Source organism: Triplophysa dalaica, chromosome 2 (assembly GCF_015846415.1).
Source record: "Triplophysa dalaica isolate WHDGS20190420 chromosome 2, ASM1584641v1, whole genome shotgun sequence".
Classification (NCBI taxonomy): Eukaryota; Metazoa; Chordata; class Actinopteri; order Cypriniformes; family Nemacheilidae; genus Triplophysa; species Triplophysa dalaica.
Genome location: NC_079543.1, coordinates 26776822 through 26788360, shown reverse-complemented (window position 1 = coordinate 26788360; position 11539 = coordinate 26776822). Strand labels below are relative to the sequence as shown.

General features: G+C 37.9%; 1 protein-coding gene and 1 long non-coding RNA gene across 5 annotated transcripts in view; one reads left to right on the top strand and one right to left on the bottom strand.

Moving 5' to 3' along the window:
• Positions 1 to 9540, bottom strand: part of LOC130433522 (uncharacterized) — a 25698-nt gene extending 16158 nt beyond the window's left edge. Inside the window, exons 1-4 of one of the 3 annotated variants that reach the window (XR_008908584.1) lie at positions 9416 to 9540; positions 6577 to 6649; positions 6062 to 6268; positions 2394 to 2509 (exon numbers count right to left, since the gene is read on the bottom strand). This is a non-coding gene — a long non-coding RNA (uncharacterized LOC130433522). Of the gene's footprint in view, positions 1 to 2393; positions 2510 to 5741; positions 5828 to 6061; positions 6269 to 6576; positions 6650 to 9415 lie in introns of those variants that run through there. The other 2 variants (XR_008908585.1, XR_008908583.1) reach the window with 2 other exon arrangements.
• nrp2a (neuropilin 2a) overlaps positions 7676 to 11539 on the top strand; it is a 67542-nt gene continuing 63678 nt past the window's right edge. The window contains exon 1 of one of the 2 annotated variants that reach the window (XM_056763429.1): positions 7676 to 8339. In XM_056763429.1, coding sequence (XP_056619407.1) covers positions 8267 to 8339 — 73 coding nt within the window. In that variant the 5' untranslated portion in view covers positions 7676 to 8266. Of the gene's footprint in view, positions 8340 to 9484; positions 9632 to 11539 lie in introns of those variants that run through there. The other variant, XM_056763437.1, reaches the window with a different exon arrangement.

Below are 11539 nucleotides of genomic sequence, written 5' to 3'. Positions count from 1 at the left end.
CAAGTAACCTCGGTCTAGTCTAAACAATATATAAAAAAATTAAATTATAATGATTTACAGACCGTTGCAAAAGAGCTTATTTGAACGTTTGTCTGGCTTTTATATTTCAAGACTTTTATTGTTATATATTATTATTATATTATATTCAAATTTAGTGCTTTTCACCATTTTTTATTGTTGCAAAGGAGCTTTACAAAACATGCATTTTAAAGCAGACCGAAACGATGTTGTTATTGCAAGTTTCCAAAAATGTGCATTAGCAATACCGCTTGTGAAAATAGTGTATGGATAGTAATTGGCCTATGCAATTCATAGCGCTATTATGCAAATGCACAAATTTTTTATAATACGTTCATAACTGTATAGATTATTATTATTAGAACTCCAGAATGTTAATTCAGTATAATTACAGGAGAAACGGAGTAAATGAAACACTCAATTGTGTTGATGTATGTTCACATCCTCATTTGTGTATGCATGAGCAGCTTTCACACGTGCATGCGCACATATAATTGATTAGCATAATGTTGTGTTGCGTCACAAATGGTACTTGTGTACAGTAGACCCTCCCCCATTAACTGACAAACAAAGAACATACACACATCGCCATAGCAACTCCAACCTGTGATGTACACGCTAACATGCTCCTCTTTACAATACGTGCTGCGATGTCCCTCATTAGACGTCCAGAATAAACACGTCTGCTATGTATTGTGTGCATGCATCCAGAATTTCACGATTGAGGCGCCAGAAATATTCTGTAAAATGACAGTTTTTCACAGTAATTGACATGTTTTTCTTGTAAATTTGCAGTCTTTTCTGTAATTTTATGTTTTTGACCGTATTTAAAAAATGCGTAAACCCGGCAAAATGAAGAATCCTCCCCCAAGTCTGTGGAACAAACTGTAAAAGTTATGGCTCTGGTTCATCATTCAGTATAAATTGTATTGTTTTATCATCTGTCACTTGAAAATCATCAGTCTAAGTACTTTGAAAAGTAACAGCACGCCCCTTCTTCAAGCCACACGATACGAGGTGTTATTCATGTTCAGTTATTTGCCAAATCCAAAGACTTACGTAGAGGTTTTCCGGGATGAGCAATAGTAACATAAATGCTGGTCTTGACCATAAATAATAAAAACAAATATTGTTTTCGTGTGCAAACTTGCACGTCACTTTTATGTGAAGGGTTGTTCTCAGCATTGGCTTGTTTTTGGTTTTGAGTTCTAGTCAATTGTCATACTTTCTGACCCTTTAAATGTACAAATATTGCTTAAACCATGTGTCCTGTAAAAGCTGCTCTTAAAATGTTTACACTCTCTGTCACTATCTGTCTCCATCTCAGGAAGCCGTTTTATCCGTCAAACGCCACTTCTCTCCCGGTCATCCATACACTAACTCTTTCTTCAGTGGAAAACAGAGAAGATATTTCGAGAAATGCCTCAGTGGTTTTGTGTTCATACAATGGAAGTCAGTTGGGAACAGTGTTGTTTGGCTACCAGCATTGTTCAAAATATCTTCTTTTGTGTTCTGGAGAGGAAAGAAAGTCATACATGCCTGGCATGACATTGGGAAGAAAAATTGGTGTAAGGATTTTCAATTTCAGGCAAACTATAAAGCTATAAAATACATTGCTTCATTTTTTTTGCAGTTGTTGTTGTCAGTACACAATTTCAGACACAAGTTATATTTTGGGCTCAGAATATCAAAGATGTCGTGCCTCTTAAGTTTTGACCCCACAAGCATCCACCCGGAACACCCTAGAAATCAGGCAGAGACACCCTAAAGCATTGTCATCCAGTTTTACGCTCTTATTTTCGGTTGGTCTTTCCCTGTTTTTGTGGCGCTGATGTATTTTAAAGCCGCGTGAGGTTAAATGTCTAATCACGGTGTTGTTATTGTTAATTAGACGGCAGACACTTGTATTTTAACGTTTCCCTACTGTGTAAAGAAAAAACATGGTGTGATATAAACTCCACTCGCTCGTGGTGTTCTGCGCTTTAAGGGTGGGTCTCCTGCAGGATAGGCAGATTAAAGGATACGTGCATAAATTACATCGTGATGGGAACGCAGTGGGTGGGCTGAGATTCTCTGAAGTGATCTGTGCATATTTTTAGAGTAAAGACAGACATCTGCGTCCCTCCAATGGTGGAAGACATATCATTGTACGTAAACTATCTTAGAGACGTTCTCATGAATAATAAACAATGCTGTTATTTATGACACTGTGTTTATTTTGGGCACATTAGTTCTTGCGTGTGTAACAGACATGTAGACGTCATAACCTTACCTCAGTGTGTACTAAAAGGGCCTCTAAAGTAAATTTATAAGGGTGGGAGTGTTCCCGAATAAGGGTTTGTGTAATGTCACACATTGCTTGACTTATTACTCACCATAAAATCTTGTGCAAATTGCAGCGTATCACTTCAGGAGGAGACTGTTTGACGGACATGTGCGTTGACCAATCACAGCTCACTTTAAGCCTCGCAACATTTTTTGGTACGTAAATCTGAAAACAAAATGAAATACGCATGTGCTCGTAGATATATTTTGTTTGTAGTGTCTCTTGAGTATCTGTCTCGGCAGGCCAAACACAAGGTGAAGGTTACAGGTTCGATCGCAGGAATCAAGCAAACTTTTGAAAAGAAGTATAGATTGAATGCACATCTTCAAGTCACTTTGGATAAAAGTGTAAATGAAAATATGATCTAATTTGGTACAAGACGTAGGCCGTAAGATTGCCAGAGATTTATCCAGAAGGCCAATTACCGTCTTTCCATTTGTTTCCTAAACTGACAGCTTCTAAACCAACCAGACCACATCTGCTCAACATCACTTTTCAATTACCCCCGTGAAAGTGAGCCGATCCTGTTGCTGTCACCCCAGCGCCGTCTCGAGCTGGTGGCATTCAAACAAACGTTAAACCCATACGTTTTTTATTTTCTTTCCTTACGATTCTTTATTGATTAACATTTTGAGAGTGCGGTTGTTCTGTGGCGGGCGCTGAGGAAATCTATGAAGCTAAATGTCATGCTTGTTTTGTCATTGTTTTTGCCAGACTCATTGTCATCGTTTTTTACGTAGTGCTCACACGTGCCAGTGAGTTTGTACACCTCACTCTTTCTGAAAGCTGGATTTGATATGATTAAATGCATAAAATTGAATACTTTGAGGTCCAGAGCATGAGTCTTTCTTCTTTGAATTAAATGTTTCTCTGTTTCTAAGGTCTGTATGGTCATAACTAATTCATTTTTAGGTGTATTGTGCCAGATAGAATGGAGAAATTATGCTTTCGCGTAAGTACCCTGCTTCTCGGAAATTTATTTTCTTTTTTAAATGACCTCATGTGTCTGCATTAGTGTTTCAGAAGAGATGTCAAAAATGGCAAATGTACAATTATCCAAAATCAAATGATCTGAATTTATAGTTCAGTACTTTCATTATACTGTATATAAACAACTGTCCATTTGAGTCTTTTTTTATTCCTTCTATCGAAATTTGGTGGCAGTATCTGAGAAAATGTTGATCCTTAAAGCTCCGGTTAATGAAATTTGCCGGCACCTAGTGGTGAGGTTGCGAATTGCAACCAACGGCTCACTCCCCCTCTCTTTCGAAGCACTACTGTGGCTGACACAGGAATAAGATGTCGTCCCATTTTTGCTTCTTTGCTGATGGAGATAATATATTTATGAAACTGGCTCTGTAACGCAGTTTGTCCATTTAGGGCCATTGTAGAAACAACATTGCGAAATCCATTTAACGGGCCCTGCGGATAGAAATTGCTTGTTCTAAGATATTAAACAACTAATGCTTCATTATGTAAAGTCTTTATACACCTCTGAACAGATGGTGCATATCGTATTATATTTTGGTAAATAGACCTTTAAGACTGCAATCCACAACTTTTGCCTCTCTATAACCTCCTTGTTTTAAAAATATAAATTGCAGGTCCCTCTAAATATCGACGTGAGCTGTCAAATGACTTCAAACAGACATTTCCCACTAAACTGTACCAGACACCTCAAATAAATCATTATTATAAGCTTACTTTTGTGAATGGGACTAAGGTAAGAAGATTCTTTTATGTCCTCTGCTTGGTGGGTTTTGTTAACCAAAAAAGTAATAGATTGAAGCTATTAATAACTAAGATCTCCGTTCAGTCTCCTGGACTACAGTATGAATTATCAGAACCCTCTGATAGTGGCCATATTTAACAAATTTCATGCATGATTAAAGGATGGAGAAGAATGGATGAGAATAATAAAGCCACTTTAGTATGCCACACATCTCTTGGTGTTTGGAACCTGTGCGACTCACGGTTAATGTTGACTAGTTCAGGAGTGGCTGTGACTCATGTGCTTGTGTAATTTCAAAGTTCCCCTTCGAGTGCTTGGCAATGAAGGAATGAATTTGTTTACACTGTTATGAAATTCAAGAAAAGGAAGCACACAAGGAAATAACGACAGGGAAGTGAGTGATCTGAGACATATTTGTTGGCTCCGTCCCAAAACCCGGTGACGTGTCTTACTGTTTGCTGCCTAGATAGATTTATTTTTGCTGGGTCTCTCAATAATTTCAATGCAAACCTATAACTCTTGTGGCACAAGCATGAAAAGCGTTTTCAATGAAAATTTGTTTGGTTTTATAAAAGGACGTCTCAAACCCACGCATTCTGCTTTTGCTGTGGTCTTATGTATGAACTGTCCCTTGGTGTAATACGGTATTGTGTAGTATAAACACTGACCCAAAAGCTCATTTAGGCTGTGATTTCTCATGGGTTAAACAAAGACAGTTGTCAACACACTTATGGTTTGGCTGGACTTTGAGTGAACAGGATGTGACCTCATAGTCTTTGAAGACCTGCCATGTGCTCCTGTGTAGAGAAGGGTGTCGAGTGAGAGAGAACTGAAGGCCAGTCGCACACATGGGTCTGTGTTCTTCAGACACACACATAGAAGGAAGACGGACAAGTCAATCGGCTTCAAGGCATGCAAGAAACTTCTAATGCTGTTGAGTGGGTTTGAAGAATCCCCCAGTCTTGGGGGTAGATGTTTCACCAAAACGTTTTCATATACTTTACTTTTATTGCGTCAGTAGATGTTTTTAAGAATCTTGGAGATGTTGCTTCAGTTACAACGGATTTAGGCTGGGTTAGTTTTTGTCGTCTTCATGTAATCCCAGACTGAATTGACGATACTGAGATCAAGTCTTTGTGTGGGTCTTGTTATACAAGTCCTAGTTTTTCTCCTATGATGCAGTTAATGACGAAGAATATTTAGAAAACTATATTGATAATTTGTACTAACATGATTAATCAACTGAAATGTGTTCAAAATAATTATTTTTGATGAAGCTTCTAATGTGACTAGGACTTTTGCACAGTACTTTTATTATTTTTTGTAACTAAAATAAAATTATTTAACATTCATCATTTTATATGATTATAATTTATAATTTAATATATATATTTTTATATTTTTTATATTTTAGATTTAGTAGTTTAGTTTAGACACTTAGTGTTGGTTAAAGGGATATTTCACCCAAAAATAACAGTTATTTCATCATTTACAGTATTCTTAACTTAATGTCATTCAAACCTGTATATGACTCTTGTGTGCAACCCGAAGATATTTTGAAGAATGTCTCAAAATATCTCAATATCGTTTCTAAAAAATAAAAGTCCAGTCAATGGGGATCGATGTTGTTGGGTTACTAACATCTTTTGTGTTTTGCAGAAGAAAGAATGTCAAACCGGTGAGTAAATGATGAAAGAATTTTCATTTTGCGGTGAACTATCTGTTTTTTTTCTCCCGTCTTCTCCGTGGCCCTTTAATGAAATCAGTTTAGTTTTGCCACTGCATGTTTCCATAAAGTCAAGTAAATCACTAGCTGTATAGCCAACTGTATATTTCGGCTAAATTTAGTCTGAAAACACAACCTGGTGCTCTTAAAGTGTGCAGGACATCAAACAAAATATTCCAACAACTTGGCAGGTTAAACCTCAAGTACAGAAATGAATTGCTAGCAGCCTGCTATAAAAAAATTGTGTCCTTCTACTTACTGTAAATTCTTGGATGAAGGCCTCCCCGATGACTCTGTGAAGTATTTTCGGCATGGCACTGCTCTGCTGTGTCATTAAAAAACCTCGGTGTCTCTAGTTAGAACGTCAGATTGTAGAGGAGCTTGGGTTGGGTGGGTTGGGTTCTGTTTTGTGGCCGGTCCAAAAACACATGCCATTTCAGTCCTGACTCAGGACTGTTCTCTGAACCTGTGCCAGCGGGTTGAGATTTTTTTTGCTCATATCACTCTCTCGGTTTTTAGCGAAGTGTTCAGCATGAAGCCTTTTTTATATTTACACACTTCAGAAACACTTTAATTGTTGAAAATGCATCAATTAGGTCTCATACATTAACATGCATTAATGCATAAGCTAACCAATGATATTTTTAAAGCATTTAATATGTTAGTTAATACCAATGCAATTGTTATTTGTTCATTCATGTTGTTTATTGTGCATGACCTTATGTTAACAACGTGATTCAAAAAATGTACTGGTAAATATTAAATTCACATTACCTAAGATGTGCAGCGCTTGTGTTCTGCCCTGGATGACCCCGGCTGTCTGTGTCCTACGGTGAGGTCCGTCCCCCTGCAGGAGAACTCATGCAATGACTCTCTCAGGTATGGCAGGACATGAAATTAACATTGCCACACATTGCCTCATAATAACTGTGCACTACCCACATCGCCTCTTGATAATGACCCTTTGCATGTGAACAATAACACGAACATTGCATTTTTATTGCATCCGAGTCACCAGCTTGAAATGTGAACCTTTGTACAATTTATCACAGCGTATTCACATGACATGTAAAGTTAATTGCATTTCAGCCGTTTGCTAGAAAGGAAGGCCGGTCAAAATCTAAAAATAACATGTACTGTAGCTTTGAGTGTGTGTTACTGGCAACCCACACGGGCACACAAGTGCACAAGGTAGAAAGAGAGCGTATCTGATTCACCAATGATTCACTCTTTTCAAATGGTGCTTTTTATGATTCAGTCCAACTGAATATTTGTGACAATTGAGTGAGGTTATACGCGACCCTAATTTGAGTACTTTGCTACAATAATTATAAAAAATAATGCTTAAAGTATTGTTGATTTTGTAAGGGTTTTGCTCTCGGCCAAATCATTACCATAATAAAAAATGTTATGTTATATTTAAAAAATCTCCCCATAGACCATCGTGGCTGTAAACATGGCATTTAAAGACATGTATTTATTTATTTTAATGTACTATCCTCATAAAACAATGATATAAAGAAATGCATACTAATTGCATACATGTAAATGTAATTCAAGCCAATGCGCAAAATATAACTCTCAGTTGCTTGCAAAATGGGAAACATTTTTAATCTTCCTATTCTTTGGCAATGTAAAGACTTTGTACCATGCCAATAAGGCTATTTGAATCTTGAATCTTGAGTGAGGGGAGAGAGCTGTGCCCTGTTCGGTGACTGAGGGTTGGTGGGCGGGCCAGGATAGCTCAGTGTAATGCGATAGCTGCGCCGCTCCGAAATGCTATTACACACATACTCTCTCTCTCTCTCTCTCTCTCTCTCTCTCTCTCTCTCTCTCTCATACTCTCTCACTCACACACGGGCTCACGGGCACATCCACATGCGCTCTGCAAGAGAACACAGCCGAGCCGTGCAGTGCGCTTCTGTGCGTAACGCCGACTTCACTCCTGTCTAGTAGGCTACTTTGGACAAAACTATTCTTGTGTCTCCAGAGTAGAGCTGAATGAGTTGTAAGAGCTGTAAGAAAGCAGAGCATTTATACTTGGATGGACAACGTGTTTTGAACGGCCGATTAGAGGAGAGATCCCTGCGGAGACCTTTATCACCAAACCATCGTAGACCAATGGAGCGCAATAACGCACGTAAACGCGTGACGGCTATATAAGGGAATACGCTTCAAAAACACTTTTTATTAGTCATAGCACAAAGTCAAAGGTTCAGAGAAAAACAGGTTGTTTCACAACGACTTTTGATGCATATTTGAAAACGATTTTGTAACGCACAGTTTGCGCTTGCTGTGCGCAACGGGCTCAGTTTCTGACTATGGACTGATTCTGGAAATCTGAGCGTCATAAGGAGGAAAAAGCTTGTTTTGTTTCTTTCTCGGTCAGATTTATCTGCGTTTGTGCCTTGAAGGAGATCACTACTTGAACACGGGTCACTCCAAGACGGCGCGTTTCGGAAAGATGGATTTCTCGCGATCTCTACTAGGAATTGCAATAATCTTTTGCTTCGTTTTTAAAGTTAGCGCAGAGGAAGGTAAGCCTGTTCCGTTCCTCTTATAAAGTTAGCGTGTTTGTTTAAATTCCCATCCAGTGAGGCTATCCGCAAATGGCAAACAGATTTCACTCCTGGCGAAGCACGACGAGCGTTTCTGATGTCCAGCCGAAGCAAGCTGAGAAAAAATGTTCTGACTTTATTTAGTGAAGAATCAGGTTTATATTAAAAGGAGTCACTATGTTTAACCCTTTATCTGCAAAGTATTTGCAGATGTGAGTGCATTATGAAAAAAAAAATATCTAGCCTACATTGAGCTGTTTATAGATCTGTTTTCTCTTGCATGGTCAACCCTGTCTTATCATGTCAAGGAAAGTTTGCTAATGTGGGGTTGCAGACTCTTACAAATACCTTTTTTTAATCAAAATGGGTTGATGCCAAGATCTTTTAAGATGACACAAATAACTATAACTACATAACTATACTTTTCAGAAGAAGAGAATGAAGAACCAAGAACCTTTATTTTTAAAAGAGTATTAGGAAGCAAGGCAATGTGAAATGCACCTTGCCATAAAATAAACTCGCTATACATTACGTTGCCCCGGTGTTGAATGTACGTATGGAATGCATATTATACATATTATTACGTTTATTGTGATCGCTATAAACATGAAGTAGGGAAAGTAGCGGTAGCTGAAAACAAATGACCTAGATTAACCATAGAAAAGAGTACCTTTTTTGTACTTGTAGTTTTAATTACTACACATGTATGGCTGAACCATAGTGTGCTAATTTGCAAATTTGTTGTGACTGTGGTTTTACTACAAATACCATTAAGCTGTAGTGTTGTAAAACCATGGTTAATTTTCGTAAGGGATACAAATGATTCTTGTTTGTATTGTACTCCAAAATACATGACCAAAACACGGTAACGTTACTGTCGCAGTAACGTACATTACGTGAACTGATCAATCGATCTTGTTTACAATAGGCCTAATAATGATAATAAAACGGCTCCTTTAAAACTTTGCACGGTTTCTGCGAGGAACGGCTGCATGTCGCCATGTTTATCTATAATAGCTGTAATTAGTCGGTGAACAGTTAATATAATCCATTACCTCGATGTAAATACAGTTTGATCGTTATTGATGTAGATGAAGGTTTTCCACGAGAAAGCAGGTCCACGCAGTGAGTGGAGTTTAACGCGCGCCCCCGGTTCCGCTGACACGCGCGCTCAGAAGCCCTCAGGCAACGTCGTTTTTGACCGTTGCAAAACACGTCATAGATCTACGTGTTTTTCTGGCGTTATCGTTTTTAGATGCCAGCAGATAAAGGCAAGTGGTTACAACAAGAACAACTCCGTTCAAGTGTTGGTTGGAGAGTCTGATTGTTGGAAGAGATGATTATATATAATTTTGAATAGAGATGGCAGTTGAAGTTGGCGGGAAACACTCTTCGTTGCGCAGTCAGCCACAGTAATATGAATATAAACAAAACTAAGCATGGTTTTATTATAGTAAAAGTACCACGGGTTTAGCTAGTTGAAATAGTTTTACTACAAACAATATGGTTTAAGATGCGGTCACTGGATATAGTAAAGTCGTGGTTGCTGCGTTTTTACCATGGTTAAACTATGATTATTGTGATAAAACATAAAATAAAACATGACACACAATTATAATTACATAAAAAAACTTAAAACATCCTAATGTAAATGAATTTATTTACACACAGCGTAATTTGCATCCAATTTAGCACACTATAGGGTGGTATATATTCTGTATTCCTAGATATAGGCTACTCATTGTATTGAAGCACCTGCCGTTTAACACAACAGGTTGAAACCAAAAGTGACGTTGATTAAATTAGTGGTGAAAGATCTTTATTTGTTGCAAAATAAGGTGGAGCTGGATATGAATGTACCTTCAACCATCACCTGTATTATTGAAAACCTGACCAGACAATAAAAGTTTGAATAGGTGACAAAAGACATAAAGAATTTGTATAAATTGAAAATGTCCCTCTTGTTAAATAAACAGTTTAACGTGAAGTAGTAGCACATTAAAGCATTATTATATGGTTTTGCAGCGTTGAAAAAAGGTCATGTTCTAATATTCTACATATGGTCTGGCTTGGCATATGGATGAGATTGATGCTTGACGTCTTGCTGTGCTCTGTGCTGTTTTTCCATTATTGCTTCTGTCATATTCAAACCCCCATCCAAAATCTCTTGGCATAGGTTGACTAGAACTATGATTCTGCAAAAAGGTTTACTTTAACGTACAGATGGCCGCACTTCAGAACAGAGACGATGTTGTTCAGTGTTGTTAATTTTCATGTGTCTTTTTTATCATTCTCTTCAAATTAATTTGAGGGGTAATGTATGTAAACAGTTGTTATTTGCAAGCTCATAGCCTGTGGAGACATGGCATTGTTTCAAGGCGAAGGGTTTTCAAAAACACATTTGGACCCCAGCCTAAAATGGTGCACATGCGGTGGTCTCACAGGTACTTCAGGAACGCCCTCTTCTCAGAGCACTGTCAATTGCAACACAATGCATTGAATTATAGACAACAAAGACAGTGCGTTTCTCGTGCATGGTCCGTGCCTGCAGGGCTTGTTGTCATTTTATGCCATCTCCAAATTTTGACACGTTGACCCACATTCAGTGATATCAGGCCGGCCATGTGTTAACAATCTCATGAGTCTCAGTAGTGGCCCTCTTCGTCCTTCTCAAAACAAAAGGATATTATTTTTTTCCAGCCTTCTTTCGGTCTTATTTCTTAAGGTGTTTAAAAGACGTTTAACATTATTATTCGCAACATGATTTGTAACAATTCAACCAGTAGATCTAAACAAAGTTAAAATCTTCAGATTCTTATGTTGGAATACTCTTGTAAACACGAACGGCTTTGTTAAAGATGGAACGCTGTTTGGTTTAACCTGGTTTCAATGGAATGTGAAAATAAACTTATGTATTAAAAATGTAAATACTGCGCAGATGTTAAGTGGTTGGGAGGGTATTGTTATGTGGTTGCTATGGGGTTCTTAGGGTGATGCTAGGACGTTCCGGGTAGTTACTAAATGGCAAATCATCAGAGTACAAAGCAACATATTATGATATTCTGGTCCATATAGTTTTGCTTTTAAAAAGTCTTTGTGGATTGGTGTCCATACAGTGGAAGTCAATGGGGCCAATGTTGCATGAGGGTAAATAAATTACTTTTGGTGAACTATCCCTT